General features: G+C 34.8%; 1 protein-coding gene across 20 annotated transcripts in view; it reads left to right on the top strand.

The window, feature by feature from the left end:
- The window catches only part of LOC119645092, a 71,241-nt gene that overhangs the window by 42,194 nt on the left and 7,337 nt on the right, over positions 1 to 21,710 (top strand). For 17 of the 20 annotated variants that reach the window (XM_038045115.1, XM_038045137.1, XM_038045106.1 and 14 more), the window contains 2 exons: positions 13,971 to 14,564; positions 18,851 to 19,644. In XM_038045115.1, coding sequence (XP_037901043.1) covers positions 19,240 to 19,644 — 405 coding nt within the window. In that variant the 5' untranslated portion in view covers positions 13,971 to 14,564; positions 18,851 to 19,239. The remainder of the gene's footprint in view (positions 1 to 13,970; positions 14,565 to 18,850; positions 19,645 to 21,710) is intronic. The other 3 variants (XM_038045144.1, XM_038045121.1, XM_038045079.1) reach the window with 1 other exon arrangement.

The following is a 21,710-nucleotide window of genomic DNA, read 5'->3' as shown; positions in this document are numbered from 1 at the left end:
GCGAAGCGGAATGAAGTAATTGAAGTCAGTGTTTGGCCTTGTACGATTAAAAAGTTTTTACTTGTTAGCAATGGGATTTCATACTTTATATCACTGATTGTCCAGTGTTGATAAGCTAAACAGTTTGGCACGACGCTTATATTTAGCTCGAGCCTCGAGCCGCCGCCTTTTGTGGTTGTTATGACGCAAAAAAACTTCTAGTACCATGGACTATTTGTGTCCAACGTAGTCCTGACTGAAATATTTTTAAAAACTTCCTTTTTACAACTTGGACGTAATAGGCAGACAATTAATTGCTGGTTCGGAAAATAGGACCAGGGTCTTAAATTTTTTGTTTACAATTTTGTGTTTCTGGCCGGGAGACAAGAGACCGTTGTTTGATATATAAAACGAAAAAAACAGGCGAAAGAAATTATATTTGCTTTGAAGCAAATTTTGCTTACTCACCGCCTCTCTCCTCGCAAAACCCCGTTTAAAACCATTTTCACTTCGAATCTATAAATAAGTGTTTTACATATATAATGCAGGTTTGCTTGAAATAACAAAGCTACGGCATATCATATGTTGTCCGTTGTGCCGCCTGAACAGATTTCCAATAATTTTGCAGAGAGAGAAATTTGCTGATAAGAAGTAAACGGAGGAATTGCAAAATCACCTTACACCGGGCACCTTACAATCTATACCTATATTTTCTTCTTCATCCTTGTGTCTGTCCGCTATCTCTATGGCGAAGGAGTTGATTGGCAAGACCGTGCGTTAAATACCCTACGTAACTTCATCTAATACGATTTTTTTTATTTATTTTCGTAATAAAATACAAAAAATTGTAACTTTTTCTAGTTGCTCTCGCTGTTTTGGCTTTCAAAAATAATGTTTAACTACAATATTGTTGTTTTTTGAATTTCCACAATTATTAAAAAAATGTTCATCATGTACCGGCCTGAATATTCGTTCTAAATGAGGTACAATCCAATGAAGATCTTTTTGCTTACAGCGTTTGTTTGCGGGGCTTGGCCTATTTCACTTTCACGCGCAAATGTGGTAAATGAGTCTGAAAATTGAGCTAAACTCTATAACATGCTATTGCTTATGGGCCTTGCTTAACATCCATTTGATATTTATGTCATTATGTAATTATTTAAGTAGAAGTATCTTTCAACTAAATGCTTCTTATGAGACACATCACACACTTTCGTGATCGTTATTGATGGTTTAATTTCCACCAGCTACTCGCGGCCCGCGTAAATAGTTGTAAGAATTTCAAATTTCCAGAAGAGAGCACATACACATTAAGCAATTTCTTTCCATGACTTTAAACGTATTCGAATCGTAATTAAGCTTTTAGCACTCATCGGTAAGAATTGGCAAAGAGATTTAAACTAACTAACTTTTAATCGCTTTATTCATAATTTCACAGCTAGGTTGCCTTTCAATTACCTAATATTTACCGTAGTGTTTATTTATTATTGTTATTCATTTCTTCTATTTATTTACGTGTTCTCTTATTTATTTATTTATAATTTTTTTTTTTTTTGTTAATATCAATTTTACTCTGTCTTTTCGTATTTTGAGGTGCATACAAGTATAGCCCTTGATTGTCCTTCAAGCAGTATAAGCAGAATAAGATCTCTGTTTTGTGTTCATACATGACTGTCTGATCCTTCAGGGCACACTTCAAACACATGCTTATGCAAAATGCAAGCGCACATATAAACCAAACAAATACTATTGGGTAAAGCCTCTTTTCCATGTACGTCAACAAATTAAACAAGAAAGAATTTATATTACCTACGAGCTGATACCGCAGCTGATATTTGAGAGATTGCGAAATAATAAAAGTCGCATATTTGATAATATGAATCGATGGGACAATTGCCTCTACAAACACCTCTTGAAAATGTTGGGAAAGTAGTAAAACGCAATAAAGATTTCTGATGCTCTGACTGTCAGTCTCGTTCGCAACTGGGGATTAACAACAAGATTAATAAAGACTACCCTGATTGACAAACATGTACTGGAAAGTCTAGCAGGTTTTGTAATTTCTCTCAACAGATTTATAAGTAAAGAATTCGGTCTAGTTTGAGTACCGTTAAATCGTGATATTCGAAGACAGAGATCGAAAGGGAGTCTGTACGTGCTTTAAAAACAAGCTACTTGAAGTAATTTTCCACAAACAAAACTCTTCCAAATTAGTAAATAAAGTCTATTTTATTGTACGTCCACACATCAGTGATAGAAAGCTAACTTGATGAATGTGAAAGAAAGAAAGCGCGTAGAACAAGGGAAAAACGGATGGCGTGATATGGCGCAACTTTCTAAATAATCGTAGATACCGAAAAACGTGCTAACAGCACACACATTTCCTTTATTATTTGTATAACCCACCACCAAATTCTGGGAGTATATACATTTTGTCAAAACGTTTACAACACCCTACATATATATAGCCAGCTTGAGAAACTCAGGCTATGCGTTTATGTACGTCCATCTGTCTAGTTCTTTGCAAGTTTGGCCAAACCATTAGAAGTTGTTGCAAGCTGCTTGCAAATGAAAATGGACGGAATCGGCAAAATGGCATGCCCAGGTTGTAACATAAAGTGAGAACATCTCCGCTCCCTGCGTTTTACGCTCATTACTCATACGATACATTAGGTGAAAATGTCCTCATATATTGCACAAAAATTCAATAAATCAGCCTACGCACCCTACGCAATATTTAGGGTATGAATATTGAACTTCTTAGTTCTCTTCTTTAGTCTTTTTTAAGATGAAGATTGTGAGAATTAAAAATGTGGTCACATACCAATATAGTTTAAATATATATATATATACATATATGTATATATATATGTATGTAAAGAGTAGATGCCAAGCATAGTAATGAGAAGTGGGGAGAGCTGCTACAATAAACGAAGAGTAAAACGAGCGCAGTGCCGTGGTAGAGCAATAGAGAGAAACAAGCGTCAGTGGTTAAGGAGAGTCACGTATAAAACAAGTAAGCACAGTCGCCAAACCTTTTGTTTACTTGTTTTATTATTTTTACTTCTCTATATCTAATTACTCGTCAATTTGAAATACTTTCTAATAAACATTCATTTATACGCATACATGCATATGTATATGGTCAAATTTAATAGCTAATTCACAATTTCGGTCGGGTCCGTTGACATTCTAGAAGGAAAACAAACTTTGTCATTGAAGTTCAATATTTATAGTCAGCAAACGCACGTGGAATTGAGAACATGGACCTTTCGGCTGCGACGCGAACGGCCTAATCACTAGAATATGCGACATCCAATGGCATATCAACAAGGCTTCGCCATTCGAGAAAACGGAAAAAAGTTATGATTTTCAAATTTGTAAAAGTTACTAAAGTTACCGATAGGTGCTTGAATTAAGTATTCTCGCAATTTTCTAACAATTTTGTACGCAACTTATGCATTATATACATTAAAATAAAAAAGATATGTATCTGCTCATTAAATATAATTGAACTGGGTTTCGAATTCTTCTTGGATTATTATTTTCGCGTATATTACATAAATATATTTACAACATGGGATATATTATAATAATTTTGACTCCCAATATTGTTTTATGGTTTCGCCTTTCTCCGGCCGTTTTATACATAGGTCGCAGAAATGTTCGAGAAACTACAGCCGATGACAATTTTTGTGACTTATTTTATTTACTATTGCTTGGTGATTGTTGAGAAGAACTTGGCTCGATTCAGCTGATTTTAGGAGAACAAAACTGTGGAGCTAACTTTCGATATCTTTGTAGTTATTGTAGCACTGATCCATTTCGATCGATTTCGTTTCGAATTAAACCTAACGATAGTAATACGCTGAAAAACTCGTTGAGGGAGATACCTCTGTCTTTATAAACATTTGCCAAATCTAATATATTCCATCTGGTAGACATATATAATAAATAAATAAATAAATAAATAAATAAAAGGCACAGCATGTGTAGCATGCGATTAGAACACAGACGAACTTCAAATCACCTATTGCGAAATATTGTCTATATACAGTCGCCGCCGTTTGCACAACGGAATAAATGTATGGTGAACGAGCGGAGTAATGATGTTCAAGGGTATCACCATTATCAATGTTTTAAACGCTACAGTTGTTATCATTAGCCATATGTATAACTAAAATTGTGATAATCACGGTGATGTTTTCATGAATAACGATTATAATTAGGGTTTCAAGATCTTTTATCTACTATGAAACGTTCCTTTTATTGGAAACGTTTCTTTCATTGGTTATTTTCTACCTTTGCTTTCCTTTCATTTATTCTCTGTGTAGGAGGAAAAACTTGTGAAAGTTTCTTCCGCTACTTTGTTTTCTCTTGTTCTGTCTCGTACGCAATTTCTAGTTTTTTTTATATGCATTTGTATGCGCGTTAAGTTTCTATTGTGAGTATAAAATGAAAAAAAATCATCTCTGACGTCAGCGTTCACTTTTATGTAATTGAATACTAAAAATGACGGAAATGGAGAGCGAGAGCGAGAGCGAGAGAGAGAGAGAGAAAGAGAGAGAAAGATGTGCTGTTTAAAGAATATTACAAAGTTAAAAAGAAATCAATGGGATATAAGCTTAAGTCGAAACCGAATGAACGTGATATCTAGGTTAGTTGGAATGCGTTTAAGAAGTCGTTGTGATATTTAAAGGCTTCAAAAATTTTTTTATTGCTCTTCAAAGTATTCTTTCCGATGGTTAATATTGTTTCTTTATTCGCGGTGAAACAAATTTTTGATAGCTTTTTTCTCACGCTATAACAAGATCAATCGTCACATCCGGCATCGAAAATTCACATTGAGATACCTATTTTTTTTTTTTTTGCCTTTTTTCTTGGGACGGACTATTTTGAACATTTACGAGGGTTCAAAGTGCAGTTGCTTGCTATTTCCTATAAAACCTCGCTTTGATGTAGACGAGAGAGCGTTTCTTTTGCCCAAATTATGTCGAAACGTTGATTCTACTTTCTTTCAGGCTTTCCAGCTCATCAAAGTCTACTATAAGCAAGCAAAGTTTGCGAGCTGCATATTTTTGTTTTTCATACAAGTTTCATTCAGTTCGTAACAACTTTATGTGCCGCTTACCTCCTTACACTATCGCCGCAATCGTCATGCGATGTGATCAATTAAGTACACTGTATGCAGTTCGAAACATATTACGAAATGGTCGATTATAGTTGCGCACGGTTGGATCGTCTCTGTTACTAGTATTAAGGTTAAAACTGCGAGCACGTTTATGGCCAAACGAAAATACTAAAAACAAGCGAAGCAGACCACATAAGTGGTACAAGGATGGCGTCATGAACAACGACACCGGTTTATTCAATAAAAAAAACCTTCTACTAATGTATTAAATTATTCGCTAAAACTAGTATTGCGACATGATTAGTTTTGGTAACCTTTTTTATTGCGTACGCCTCTTCCCAACAAATAGTTTATTTACTGATTCTTATACGTATATAAAAAAACCATTCCCGCCTGTAATGATGCTTAAGACACGTGTTTTCGTACAGAATTGTACCACCAAGTGACTATCAGTCATTTATGTGAATGATGGAAATAATTAAAATGTCATTATTTGTGCTTATAGTTCAAATAGTTCAAATGCATCCAAATAAGTTATAGATAAGCATAGTAATCAAAAAAATTTACAGCCAACGTTCAAAAGTGACTCAAAAACAATATATACGTGATAAGATTAAGGTTAAAGCATCTCCTTTGAGTTTATACTTTATGCTTATAACTGTGATATATAGTAAAAAACTGCTTCATATGATTGCGTATCTTGTAGCTAAACAAACCAAAATTGTACCGTTATTCTTTAAGTGACTCGCCAGCAAAGTGTAACGATTAACAGTTTAATATATGTGAAATTCGGTTACTAATAGTCAAAAAAAATTTGTATAGCACGCTGTCGTTGAATCAGTTTTTCTTGCAGTCAGCAAAGGCTCTTGGAACAGGTATTTCAAAATCGATATTAAATTTGTGGCTCAATGAAATAAAAAAAAAGGAAGGAAATAATACCCGTAAGGTGAAATATTTCGGGTATATTAACCGTTAAAAAGTTTTATAATCGGGATACCACAATAGATAGACAGAACTCCTCTTGTCCTCATCCCGATCACCATGCAACTCGGCAATAAATTTCTTTTTAGATTACTTTACTAACAATTATTAGCTTTGTCACTAACACGGACTTAAGAGCAGCATCCTGTCGATCACACATAAATAAGAAATTCTTTCTTTAGTATTTTGCCTAAGCTTTCTACGTTTTAACTACCTTCTAGCGGAAGTAAATTTCAACTGAATTTTTGGGCTAACATCATAATGCTAGCCCTGGTCCATGAACCGTCTCCAGCCTTAAAAGTTTGCCGTAACCGAAGAGTGCTAATGTTGGATTATCGAAAATATTTTTGTATCCTGTATAACTAATGCCTAGGTTATATTAAGTATTTGCGGATGTATTCAATACTTCGACGGACATAGAGATGGATCCAATATTTATTACTTTATTAAGAATTACATTCTAGATTGATTTAAGTATGTCTGCCCGTTTGTCTTTCGGTCCGTTATTTCTTGCATTCAATTTAAAGAGCACAAATTTCGATGTATTGGAACCGCTCCATATATAAAGCTCTATTTTCGATACCCAGTATATAGATAATAAGTATTCCAACTTTTCAAATTTATCAAGAAAAATCGGTTAAAAATTGGATTTTGGCATAGTAAGGTAAAAAGAAAAATGTTGTATGGTTTGGAATCATGACCCCTTTCTCATAAGAACGGTTTTCGAAAATGAAACGTTTTATTGGAAGAACGTTTTTGAAGAAACCACGTACGCGAGGTATTGATTTCACATGCGAATTCATTGGGTTGAGCTTAGACGGGATAGGTTTTTCTTTTAGTGCCATTCCTATATAAGGGAAAAGACATGAATAATAAGATTTTGTGGAACCAAAAGGCATAATGTTTGATATTTTATGACAAAGATAGGGGAAAATGTTACTAGGCAAAATGGTGCAGGATAATCTATAGTTGGTCTTGCCCGGCTATAATTTTTTATATTATTTTAATAATAGAAATGGAAATTTTTAAATCGTATAGCCAAGTATGGGATTTTGGGAAGGTATTTTTGCCTTATAACGCAATTTAATTGAGTTATCACATTCCTGTTAAATGGTAAGACCCGCCTTCAAATGAATTATATAAACTATTTTCCACGAAATATCACTTCGGAATAATGCAATAATAAACCATTTTCTAAAATCACTTTAATCATATTGGCCCACTACGGCAATATAGGTTTTATTACGATTTTTCTAACAGATTGGAGAAGGGCAGAAGAAGTAATGAAATGGGAAGAAATGGATCCCCAACCAAGGATACAGAATATATTGCAATTTAATTAACTATATGTCATCGCTCTCTTTGCCTTCCAATTTATGTACAGAGCGAAAAGATTTCAGAATACTTGTTCTAGGTGCAATAGTTTGGTTTAAAGGTAAAAAAAAATCAGGCCGTCTTTGAGGTAAATGATGCATTGTAAAAGGTAAATCGAGCACATATGCAGCAGACGCATACGGCGACACGGTGAGAAGAGACGATAATTCAAATAACGTAAAATGAAGCAAATCTTTATGCATACGCTTGTAGCATTGCAATGGTGAAGGTATTCTTCAACATTCCGATCTTCTTCGTTGTCGACATCATTATCATGTCGACATGATTATCATTAAGGAATAGGGACACGTAAGTTGCCTGCGAAAGTCATGTGAATATGCAGCTTGATATAATTTTTTTGCTTCTGCTTTGTGTCGTTCGTTGGCTGAATGCCTTGGTTTATTAAGGCATGTGACTCTACGTATTATTGTTTTACAATTACACAGCAACTGAAATAATTTATGCGAAACGCATGCATATCCTTTATCATTCTGAAGATTGCTGAAGGAAGCAGCGGAACGTATTGCAAGAATGTGAGGAAAATGCTTAATATTCAAATACACACACGCGTATAACAATCAGCGTCTTTACGAGTGGTTTGTTGGGTGTTATTGACTCAACAGAGATGACTGACAAATACACCATCCACGGCTTGCATCTGTGCAAATTTCATGTACATAAGTGGGTTTACACATCTGCATTAAAATTTATTTCGAGTAAAAATTTGTATATTTAAGGTAAATGAATAAAAAATATATACAAGTGTAGAAATTTTGCTTAAACCTTCAACTACATTTTCATAATCTAAGTTGCATACATTTATATAAATGCCTGCTGATTACCCCTTTTTCTCTTGTTTCATTGCGAATTCGAAGCAGCAAAATTAGCGTATACTAAAAGCGAGAATTGTGTGGTCTAGAGTCTCCTAATATACGATCCCCTTGCAAGAAATATTCATTATTTAGAACCGATTGACCACTTTAGGCTTGGCGAGAGGCAAGCAATAGACCAACCTGTGAGGGTAAGTGTTACACACTTTTCAATTATGTACTTGATACTAAATGATGCGATGTCTCCAAAGATATATCTGATATAACGATATTGAGGCGACAAAGAAACATCAAAACAAGAGTTTGTCACAAATCTCTTACTGGATTGGCGCCACCACGACATATAAGACCTGAGCGCTGTACTGGTACGAAATGTTATAAATTCGCTCTAATCACGTTACGTCAGGTGTTCCTTTTCTTTCTTCGGAGGAATTAATTTACCATTTTCGCCTTTGACGGCGGAAAAGCTTTCATCTAATGATTTTTTCTGATGATTTTCGGTAGGCGATTTAGGCGGTATGATATTTAGTAAGAAATGGTTGATAACAGACATTTAATAATATAATTATCTACTTCGAAAAATACAACCGTAACAGATCTAATCGATAGGAAACGGTTTTTTCTTGCGTGGGTAAAACTTATTATTATTGATGAAGTGCTTGATTGTTCATAAATTTTGGACACTTCAAGACTATCATAAAAAATAAATCCTTCTTTTATATCATGTCATTTATGTTTGTCATTATTGGGTGGGTCTTTAAATACCCTAAAATTGGCATTAAGAACGGGTATTACCTTCAACGTTTATCATTTCTGTCGCTGGCATCTAAAGTTCATCGTTTACACAATGTATCTCCGTTTTCATCTCAGTAATGTATTCGCTTACAGCGTTTAGCGATATTTTGCAAGTATCGTAGCCTGTCAGAAATTTACGTACTATTGCGCTGCTTTAAAACTTGACGTTTAGAAAGACGCCGCAATTTCTCTTCAATTTTCAAGTGAAGCTTTGCCGTTCACGGAATAGCAAAGCTGAAGAAACCGACTCTACCTCAACCATAACAGCATCGAATACTAATCCCCCGAGCCCATTAAGTTCTTATAATGAATATTTAGTGAACGCTGATCAACGCTGATGAACTCCTTCTGAACAAAGGGAATTGACGTTTTTATTAAAGGCAACATTCCTCACAGACGCATGAATTTAAATTCCAGTATACAAGCTACAGCTGCGGAAATAAACTTGAACAACAAATTTACTGTCCTATCATCTTATATTCCTCTCTTGCAACCGTTTTCCAAACAACAACTTTGCATTTTGTTCTCCACCTTGTCGCTACAGCTAATTGTTACTGGAGTCGCGACCGGCCATGTAACATTAGGAATCAGCGTGCACGGGTTAAAAGCCAAAATCAGTCCGAAATGGCCCAATTCTTTTAATTCAAAACTCGACGAAGATGTTAAAAATTATTATTATTGCGAAAAGAATTAGAAGATATTAATCCGTAATCCGTTTAGAAGAAACAACCATTGTCCTAAATGTGTCTCGAAAAGAGTAAAATAAGATTCAGTCAGAATTAATCGAAAAGAAAACTGACCTTTTAGAAACTAGTGGTTGACGTCTTCTCTTCGCAAACGGTTCTAAGAGTGATAACCTGTCGTCTGCCTATGCAGTAAAAAAAGCAAAATTAAATGTCCAAATCAATCACGACCTAGAAGAAAGTACGTCAACATTTACAACCGAAACTTAAAGCGGTTACCACCCCAGATAGTTTGTCGATCGTAAAGGCTATTCGTGACCACTTAAATTTCAATTGGAAAACGATTAACAAAGTGAAGAATACCGTTGTCATATACGGATACAAAATTAATATTTTTTGGGTACCAAGTCATATTGGTCTGTTGGAAAATGAGCGAGCGCAGCTTCCGCATTGTATTAGGAAACAAATTAAAAAATTGACAGAACTACCATCCACGCTACTTGCACGTTAATCCTAATTTCGTTCCGCCTCAATCAAGATTGGGCATACCCTTGCAATACGTTAATGGATCTTTCAGAAATCTACTCGCTCGATCTGCGATTATAAACCGAACCTTCAGGGCAAACATATGCCTACTGAATGCCAAAACCTTCCTAATATTCGAAGATTAGTTTTCGGAGCATCTAACCCATGGACATCTTGAAAATACCTGGAGATCTTAATATCAATAAAATATTTGACTTTATATAAGTTGCTAATCGTCTAATCTAATGCTGATCACACTTTTAATCCTCAAATTCATTTTTTTTTTTTTTTTGGTTTATAAAGTAAAAAGTCCGAGTCCATTTTCAAACCGTTTCAGTCCGACATTTTTATCTCAATATCGGGTTCTTTAAGCACTATCAAATTAACTCTTATTGATATGCGGGTCTTCTAATCGCAATATGTATTATCGATTGTCAAAGCTTTTGGAATGTTTGCATCGATGTAGGGTTTCAGTCCTAGCTTAAGATTTATTTTTACGAGTTTATTTTCGTCGACTGTTATTTTAATGTAACTGACTTGCATTGATAGATAAACAAATAAACGCGGTATCGATAATTGAAATACAAGAAGAATTGTTGGCATGATATAAGCCATTAAAGAAAAAGAAGAATAATTGCGAAATTGGATGGTTTCTCGACATTTAGAGCGTGCAGCTTGAAAGCAGGCAGACATCTTGAGTGATATATGATATATGAATGTATTTGCCTTGTAATTAATCTGGGCCTGATAGCTATAACCAGCAGAATTTTTTCTGTTTAACGGTGTACTAAGTTTTTCCATTTTTTTTTTTTATTTTTTTTTATTTTCCTATTCTATATGATCTCGAGGAATTGAAGCATTAACTTTGCTTCCGGTGAAAATAATTAGATTTCCTTAGAACATCAAAGTGAAGAAGGAAAGATACTGCATAGAAAACACGGAATGAATATGAAAATGAAAATAATAACAATAAAGCGTAAGAAATGTTTACATATATCGAGCGTTCAATAGTTATTTGCTATACTATAAAACATCATATGATTGGCGATACATAACATAAATAAGAAAAACAATAACAAATTATTGTTAAGCATAAACATAAACTTACTTTTAATTAAAAAGGAAATCATTGGAAAAATTGCAAAAATATTATGGAAAAGCAATTGATTTATTTTTTCAAAGACCATTTGTTAGCTAAACAATACAAGGAGGAGAGATGAGCAGAAAAACTTTATGTACGCCAACGCGTGTGCTTGCATGCGAGCGTATTATAAGATTATTATTATACAAGTGAAATGAAAATCAAAATTTCATAGCAAATGACTCACGGGGTACGATATAGAGCCTGTGCCTGCGAGTAGATGTGCACATATGTGGATACATGTGAGTACATGGAGTAAAATCAACTTATGAGACGAAATGATTTCATCAACAACTGTCGAAGAGTAAAGATAATAAAAGTGCGGGTGATAAATTGGATCGTTGAGAATGGTCGTGTGAATGTTTTGTTTACGTAAGAGATTTATAGTAATCCGTTTTCTTATGTGCGATGGTCGACGCTAACCAACTTAACTGACAACAGTTATTAATCTGATTGTCAACAAAAACAACAATACATAAACGCATATAAACATACATTTAATATGAACTTTCATACTTAACATTGTGGCAGGGTTAGTCTTAATAAATGGAAGAAAAATAGTTTATGTACCACCGGAAGACTAAGATGGCTATGCACTGACATTTCTTTGCAGTAGTAAGTAGTAGTAATAGTAGTAGTAGTAGTAGTAGTAGTAGGCGGTTGAATTATACGAAGACAATAAAGGAGAAAATTCGATTTTATTATTACTATTATTATTATTGTGATCAATAATTTACTTATTTACATAGACAGGAATTTTTATTGAATAAGACGAGCAAACTTTGCATTAAATGCCATTCATTCGGGCTATAAGTAAAGAAAAAATATGCATACTAAAGAAATACAATGTAAATGTTTTGTTTACATTAAACGATTAAACAAAAAATGAAAAATTCAGACATTAACTAATGACGATTTTGCACAGAAAAAATTATAGGCCAGGGAAGAGCGATGTGATGAAAAATATAAAATAACTAACTGACTAACATTTGTTTTTGAAAAATCGAACGCAAAACTGATGCTCAAGGACACTTATTAATGTCTACCGAATAATTGTTGCTTAGCAAGGACTACGTTGCCTGATTTTAGGCAGCACAAATGTTCCACCAATTATCGCTCACAACAATTTAATCAAGCCGTTACAGTATATCACCTTTTGATCGTTGCGGGACTACTGTTTTCGTTCAGGCCGAGCGTGCTTGCACAAAACAACTTTTCATCTATTTGATATGTTTCACGATAAGGATCGATGCAAACTAATATTTTGACATATTTATTACATGAATGTGCAAGAATTGAATTAGTTGAGGCCATTTTTTGAATTCCTTTCCATGAAAATATCTCTGAAAAATGTCCATTAATTTGATTTACATTTTAGTATTCTACGATGAAATCGCATAGCCATTTGGTGCATAACCTCAATGAGCTATGTATGGACCATCTTGATTTATTTTTCGGAGGACTTCTAATCATTTAAATGGGAGTTGAAAAGTAAGCCCCCCCAAGACCACGCGGTCTAATTTTTGCTATTGTTGCTATTTTTACTTTATTGTAACCATAACATCGCAAGCAAGTATTTTTAAATACATAACAACTCGAAACAAAATAACGATTGATTGAACTTCGTAGCCGTAGCCGTTAAGGCGCTGGTTTGATGCTTTGAACCAATGTTATTTAATAGTGAAATCGTTTTGCCTAAAGTCGCTACAATAACTAAGTAACGAAAATTGTCAGCTTTTTTGTTATTGCTCAGTGTCCATGCTTTCAAAACCCGGCTTCAAGTTTTAATAGTTGAACCTTATTTTAAGAGTCAATGAGTGATGTGAATATAAATTCAAATTTTAGCGTTAAACACTCTACAACTTGGTCGGAAAAATACTTAATCCTTGACTACGTCGCGATTTTTCGCAGTAATCTCTTTTGTTGGCACAGTGTTCCTCTCACTCTTCACAATATCTATTTCGACAAATGTATTTGAATATTTTCGAAAGATGTTTTCTGCTTAGATTATAAAAATGTTGAAACGAATTCTTCATAACAACCTTGAATAGTTTGTAAATTTCGTTAGCGACGGCACAATATAGAGATTAAGCGACAAAGGTTGATATGTTAAAGCGCCGAAAGAATTTGCATGAGTTTAAAAGAAGCACAAGACGATCAGACAGCCGTATATATAAATACGTATCTATATACGTATATATATCTATCATCTTGTCGTGTAGCTGTAGAAGAGCGAATTTGGAAGATATGGAGTGCCCAGTGAATCGATGTATGGATCGATGGTGAATACAATATCTCGTTAATCATTGTAGAAGGTAGAGAAACTGAGATCTCTTGTTTTGAGATTATTGTTGTTTTTGTATATAAGTAATAAAATTGAAAATTATGCATCTAAAGCTTTCACTTATTACTGTTTGACACTTTCTTCAAAACGCTGTTTAATTAGTTTTTAGCGATATATGATGTTTGTTTGTTTGTCAGGTTTTGATAAAAGTGTAACGAAAAGTTTCTTTTTTGTTTTTCTCTTTAAGGTAAAATTAATGGGAAATATTACCATCAATAGAGCTAGCAGCACATAGATCAAGATTACTTGGAATCTTTTAAAAGGCATAAGTCAGCGTAACATCATCACCGGTAACGCAATTTCTTGCTTTGGCGGCACCTTACGAGTTAACAGGAAAAAAAGAAATCAAAAACTACATCAACTTCTTAAGAAAAAAAAAAAGTTGTTTTCTACTAAAACAACGACATTTACCCACGTTGCGTAATGCAAACAAACAGCGTCATTAAGAGATAATACGATTTTTTAAGGATCACTAACTGATTAAGGATAAGTTATTTATGTGGTTCTTCAAAATCTTGCAGTATAATTGGCGAAATATGCGTGCCAATGGTAGTCGCATCGTCGAGAAATAAATGAGACAATTCAATACCGAACCGTAACTTGTATAAGCAAGCATTCAATTCTGAAATTACTATCAATTTTTAGAAGAGAAATTTAACATTGTAATCACTTGGGATCTTACACTGCAAGCAAGAGAGAGAGAAAGAGAGAGAGAGAAAGAAAGAAAGAAAGAAAGAAAGAGAGTGAGAGAGAGAGAGAGAGTGCAAAACCATGAAACATTGTAAGTAAGAAAATTACAATTAATTTAAATCAAATGAAAATTAATACACAAAGATTATCGAAAAGATCCGGAAACACGTTCAATGTTTTTGCATGTCCTTAACTGTACTTAGCTTGTAACATCTGGACATGTCTTTCGCTTTATGCGTCGCGAAAGCAAAGCGCAATCTGAGAAAAGCCATCGAGAAACAGTATATTTTTTTTAGTTTAGCGGTGGACTGGCGTCTTATATTTTTTCGAAACTTTTTTCAAAGCGTTTTTCCCTCTATGTCTTCTGCTGAATTCGACCACTTAATATTGCCAAAAAACTTATTTGTAAGTAAAGTACACAACTGTTCTCTTTAGTCTGCATAGTTTTCGTATTCACGAAGTGCTGTCGAATATGACTTGACATGCGTTAGGTATGGAAATTAATTCTGAACAATTTTTTTTATGAAAAAAATTGTTTTGAAAACGAATGATAGAAAAAATAATCAATTTAAAGTAGTGCTATACTTTTTCCTATCTCTCTGACAAAGTGTGAATGCAGTGCCGAAAACACAACTTGTCCTCTTGAAGCTTAATATGTAATACGTAGTCAGCAACTTTTTCTTCATTGACATAAGGATCAAATCTCTCCTCCGACAAACAACGAGTAGTCGATTGAAACCGATTGTCAATAAGATATTGTAGTGTCCACTGCAGTGCCGTGGGGACTTTTACTGGTTCTAGTCTGTTGCTGCTAACGTTTCCTAATCAAATGTTGCAATATACTTACTTCGATCATCACACTTTCCATAAATTTTCAGTTCGAAAGCATCAATTGCTGTTGCTAGTCCTCCCTAATGATTGTCTCATATAAATGGAGCAAATTCGTAGTACACTGCATTACAAAGATGGCCGCCATGGTTTACTAGGTTAGGCTAATATGTGCTATGGTTATTTGAGTTCTAGCTGTTGTAACGCATTTATTGTTCATCACTTGTCACGCAATTTTTTTTTTTCTAGCGTACAACTCGACCAGTATCCAAATATCCAAAAAAAGCATGTGACGTACCGTTCCATACGACACCATTGGTGCATAGAGCTTAAAGATAGTGTTTTCACATAGAGAAGCCACGATTTATTTGTGAATCGAATGAACTTTCCTTTGACTTTCAACTCAAATATTTGGTTGATTGATTTGATTTAGGTCGGTTCGTTTTTTTTCCCTAATAATTTTGAAGTCATCATAATCGTGTTTAAAAATGATCGCTGTCGTTTTCTTATTTAATTTTCTGCAAGCGTTTAAGAACAGGGACTTATTAAGTTTCAATTTATTCAATGAAATCTTGCTGTTTTGAAAAGCAAAAAGAGACGAGCGAAGGGGGGATGGGAAGGAAAAAACGGGCTAAAACGGATTACAATCCGTGCTAATGAAATGTATTTTCGAATGTTACAAGCCTAATGAAAAGATTAGTATACTTTTATTTTGCGGTAGAGACGTTTTATTGACTAAAATTTTTGCTCTGTATGCATATGCAGGCGTAGATGACTTTTGACGCTACGCTCCTCACAATTATTTATAGGGCATTTAACGTACTCACTTCTGTCCCCGTATACAATTACATTCTTTACCGCCTGTTTGTATATCGCTCCAATCAATATCAATTCAATGAAATGCTATAGACGCTCAGATCGTCTCTTAACTAACAACAATATGATAAAGAAATAAATTTAGAGTGAATATAGGGACAGTGTGTATATATACTTATATTAATTTTTGAATAAAAAAATTTGAAATTCTATAACATTGCATTTATAATTATATACGATATAATATTCGAATGAATGATCATTACTTGTACATGGGCGTCAAATTTAGGATAGCTCCTCTCAATTGAAGATAGAGAAAAATCTTGAATTGCCCGCCACAGAGAGAGGCGTGCGTTTTTCCCTCCAAATAAAACTAAAGATAAAATCGACCAACTCTAACGATTTGCCAGATGCTAATAAGCTTCTTTATTAAAGAGAACTTCAGAGCAAGGAAATGTGTTTTCTTATGGCATTCGCCATTTAAAAATTTCATGTTTACTTCGAAATCCGTAAATGAATCTTTCTTCAACTAACTTTGATTTCTGTATATCTTTACATAGCAGATTACCACATACATGCATAAAGAAAGTTTTTACTTCACTTTCAATTGCTCTGAACGACTGACTACGCAGACTCTTTTCACTTCCTTGAAGAAGTTATTAATTTTCAAACAGTCGGTTAATTGTTTAAATCGTTAAGTACAGACGAGTTACATGAGAGATTGACTCACCCATGTTGACAAACAAATTTCATCTCATCCCTAAAGTAGGTGAACAATAGTGAGTTGTTGCACTCTTGAAGCGCGAAAACAGCGTAATTAGCGCTCGGAATTACTTCGGTACCTGCCGCTTTACCTCTTTCTTATCGTCTAATTGTTATTTGTTATTGTTGTTGTTCTTGCATTTTCGCCTGCTTCATTATAAATTCATTGCTCTGGCCGCCAAGGTCAGCAGTTTCTGCCGCTACTTGGTCGAATATTGACTCTCTTTTGCTGAAAGCATTTTTATTGCTACACCCGGGATGTAACCTGTCTGCTTATTCTCTTCGCACATTGTTTTCCTTACTGTCGAAACATTATGCATTGTGCCGTCGCAAGCATTTATTTCACTCGTTTTAGTGTTCACCGTTTTTAAGTCTAATATCGATAATTGAAAAACTCTTGCACCGAGTTGAAGTAATAAAAGATTTCAGAGTCCCTGAGTCGATTCTCTCTAGCTGAACCCATGGACGTTATTTATTGATATTGATATTGATATATTATTGATATTTGGATTTTTATGAGTAAAATTTGTTTTCCCCTTACCACTCATTGCCAAATAATTATTGGCGTGAAATTAGCTCGTTCTACGTAGCGCACATTTTTGTCTTTGCTAAAAGATCGGCTATCCTCAGCCGTGTTTCGTGTAGCTGCTAAGGCAGTTTATAACCGAACGATATTGAAAGCGTAAAAAATATACTGCGAAAAACTAAACAAATATAGAAATTCAAACATAAATAAAAAAAACCACACTTGATGTAACAAAAAATAAAAAAAGCAATTCTACTATTCACCACTATTCACCGTATAGTGTTTTTATACTATTGACGAAAAGTTCCCACGTACAAAGTGTGTTGTAAACAATTTTAGTGAATTCAAAGAACGGTAAAACCTATCGGGAAAAACCTAACTTCATTGGCAAATGAATCCCTTCTTTATTATCGCCAAAAACTCCCCACACACGCCCTCCCTATGCACATAAGACACTAAATTAATGGAATTTTGCGCATATTTTGATCAGTGATATCTATTTTTGATAATGATAATGTAATGCGATGTATCAATACAAACAACGATTGACTGAGATGTTTTTGGCCTTTCGCTTTATAAAATACCAGTCAGTGCGCACAGACGCTAATCAACAAACCCTCAATATTGCAATTTCGACATTCATCACTTTTGCTGTTTGGTTTGAAGAAACCGGTAGCCGAAGTCGATCAAACACTTTTAGAAGCTTATGGTGACGCTGCTCCATCATACCCCAATTATTAGTTTTGGGTTCCATTGTTTCGATGCCAAGGACAAAAAACGACCTGACGTTATTGGAAAAACACCCAGTTTAAACTCGCAAAGAACTTTCGAGCAGCTTAGTGGTTGATAGTTCAACTGTTTAAAGACGTTTACATACAATGGGATATGTCCAAACGCAAATTTCTACAATTAATTTAATGTGTTGTGTCTGAAGGGAGGGCGTATTTGCGGCGATTTTGGCAGTGCAAAAAAAAGGGGCTTTGTAGTAAAGTTAGGTTTTTCTGAGAGGTTCTGGCGTTTTCAAGACGTACCTGAAATCTGGTATTACGCAATACTTCTGAATAATAATAATAATAATAATAATGCCTCGGTTTGTACTGTAACTGTACATATTGGTCTTGCGATCGTAATTAAAGGCTTAGGTTCATGGCTTCATGTATGCTTGCACCCCAATATTTTTTAATTTTAATAGTCATTTTATTATTTTCTTTTACTTCGCGATGAACTGTAACCTAGCAAAGACACATTGGCAAATATAAAAAGTTATATTGGTGCGCTTTCCTCACTTTGGTAAATATTTGAATTTGTAAACGGTTACGCGTTACTAGTAAGCAAATATTAATTTTCAACTGCGAGTTATTCGATTAATTTAAGAAAAGCTATTGAAGACAATTATTAAATTAAGCGGACTAATTTGATGATGTGTACATCTCTTTCAATTTCAGCGAATATTTTCATACACAAAGACATGATGGAACTCGGTTAATCTAATGTATATACAAGATTTATGCGTGAACAGGCAAGAAAGGCATCGCGCGACTGCACGAACTGTGAACCAGTCACTTTCAAATTCATGAAGTATTGTCAATTCACAATTTCATTACTAAACGCCTAACACATTTTCTCCGCTATAACTGTGCTGTGACCATAATACCATTTCGAAAATCTGCAACAAGAGCTTTTCAGTATAACTCAATATAATCGATATCCTAGACACTTCAATTGTTTTCGCACAACGATTGGTTATAGTCGAAATATATATAAAAACGTGCATCGAATTGGGTGACTTAGGGCGGCGCAGGCAACAGCGCTATAGTATATACGTGCTGGGGTCATGGAGCCGCCTGGCGGGCTTCCGCCAGAGAGAGACCGTCAAGTAATCGTAAAACAATTAACACTAAAGGAACGTCCGGATATTGAGTTAAGTATTGAAAACTCTATGAGAAGCACCAGTCCACCCACTACCGTATCCAGTAGCTCATATCCGGCTCTTGCTTGTACGGCCACAACTTATTCGGCTGCTACACAGGTTGCTACTACGTTCAGTGCAATCTCTTCAGGACACACGCCCACAAAACAACGTCACACCTCACAGCATCAACATGCAGCGGCCCCCAATCCTTCTTTATTATCCCAACAGAGCGGTAGCGGTACACATTTGGCTATGGCGCAATGTGCGAATAGCCAACAATCCCAGCAGGCCCTAGAGAAATTGTCACGGCCCATGGCATTTGATAAGGCAAGTATTTCAGCTTTCGATTTTCTATGATAAATCATTTTATTTAAAAATGTCGTAAATAAAGAAAATATATGTCAAAGAAAATCAAACAAATTTCTTTGACTGTTAAGCTGACTTATGTCTTTTCGCTTCATATCTCTAAGTCTGATTTCTTGTTTTTAATAAAACGGCAAGAACAGACTTGTATAATCCCGTTTTCATCTCCATCGGATGAATTCTCCCCAATACAATTGCCGCCCGCAATACTTTTCTTTTCATGATGAATTGGACAATGTAGCTCGATGTCGCTATCCCCGTCATCTTCATCAGTGGCTACCGATAGTGTATCTAAAGCGTTTTCAACTAAATTAAGTACTTGTTTCGGTTCACTAGCTGGTACGGGTTGCTTGAATATGAAAGGCGGGCCATATAAAACAGAATTGGGTTGATCGTTGTTTTGTATTGGAACTGGAGGCAAAACTACAGGTGGTGTCATTACAACTGAATGAGAGGATGACGGCGTTTCGATAGTGTTATAATAATAATCTAACGTGTCCGAGTCGTCAGCAATCACTTCAGGTTGATTGGCTGGCGTCAAAGTAAGTGAAGCAGTCTGACTATGAATCGGCATCGGTCCCGAATCTGAAAGAGCGTTAAAAAATAATTGTAAGTCGATAAGCACTTAAATGCACTTATCTGGCACCTTTAGCTACTTTGTACAAAACCATATTTGCGAATCGGAACATTTGTTCCATTGGTGCAAAGGGGTTCATTGAATATGGACGATAGACTGGGAATGTCCTTTGTGGCATAATACGGGGCGCGCCTATAACATCGCGTGCTCCAGCTATGGGCTCGACATTATCTACCATTTCACCTGCATCAGTATTCTCAGTAAAAGCTCCATGTTTTAAATCCTCAGACATGGAACCAATTCCTGTTTAGGAAAACAACCCAAAAACTTAAGAGAAAATTTCGACCGATATTGGAAAATTTATAAACACTACCTTTTGGAACTAAAGTCAATTTTTGTAAATCCTTAGGAGAGTTATTGATTATTACAACTTTGGCGCTATCCTCTGGATGAGCTATATAGTTGTGATTATTAGCCATAAGGCGCTCGTTTAATTTGCGATCCCTTTCTCTTAGCACATAAGCAAGAGGGGCCACAATGGAATGCTTTTTGCCTAAACCAGCAATAGTTGACCGACTTTCCTTATTTGCAATTTTGTGCATTTTATTTTGTCCGTGATTGTGACCATTGTGACCACGCTCCTTGGCTTTAGCTTTAGTTATGTTGAAGCTTGCCATGACTTCATCATATAAATTATCTAATTCTGTAAAAAAAAAAAAAAAATTTATATTCTAGCGGAAGAATTTGTTAGGTCATTGCTCACCTTTTCCTATCTTCTGAGAGTCAGTATCAATGCTTATATTGTCTTTATCTTCCGATTTATCGACGAAACGGGGATTTAAAATAATAAAATCATCGGAAATTTTGTTATAATTGTTGACAAAATCCGAGGTGCGTTTGATGCGTTTCAATGCATACACGCCGTTGGACTCAATGAGTATCACTACTATAAGTTCAAGAAGTTAAAAATCGGATCCACACTATTTTCTTCGTTTTCTTCGTGTTTAAAAGCATGCAATCACTTACCACAATAATAGAGAAGCGCAAAGACCAAGCCATTCATCGTTTCAATTAAATGTTTTATAAAAAATGTCGCAGTAAATATATTTGGAAAAAGTCTTTGTTCTCAGCTCGTATAATATTTTCTTAATAAAATTGCTTTAAGTGCTTTGAAAATATTTTATAACTGATGATTCAAGCAAAGGTAAAGTTGTTTAGGAAATTTTCTTTTAATTGCTTAGCAAAGTATAAAAATTTTAAAGTAGTAACAAGTAGGTAAAATAGAAAACTTTGGCACTGATGTGTTCGAAAGGGTGATATGTTTCGAACCTCCCGATAACTTGCATGACTCATCGTGCACTCTTATAGTTATATTACATTATTTATAAGTTTCACCGTCCTTCGTTCACTTTTTACGAATTTCAAAAGTTCATCTGTCAAATCAATCCTGTTT

This window comes from Glossina fuscipes, unplaced genomic scaffold, assembly GCF_014805625.2.
Source record: "Glossina fuscipes isolate IAEA_lab_2018 unplaced genomic scaffold, Yale_Gfus_2 0, whole genome shotgun sequence".
Taxonomy (NCBI): domain Eukaryota; kingdom Metazoa; phylum Arthropoda; class Insecta; order Diptera; family Glossinidae; genus Glossina; species Glossina fuscipes.
This window is presented reverse-complemented; position numbering and strand designations above follow the sequence as displayed.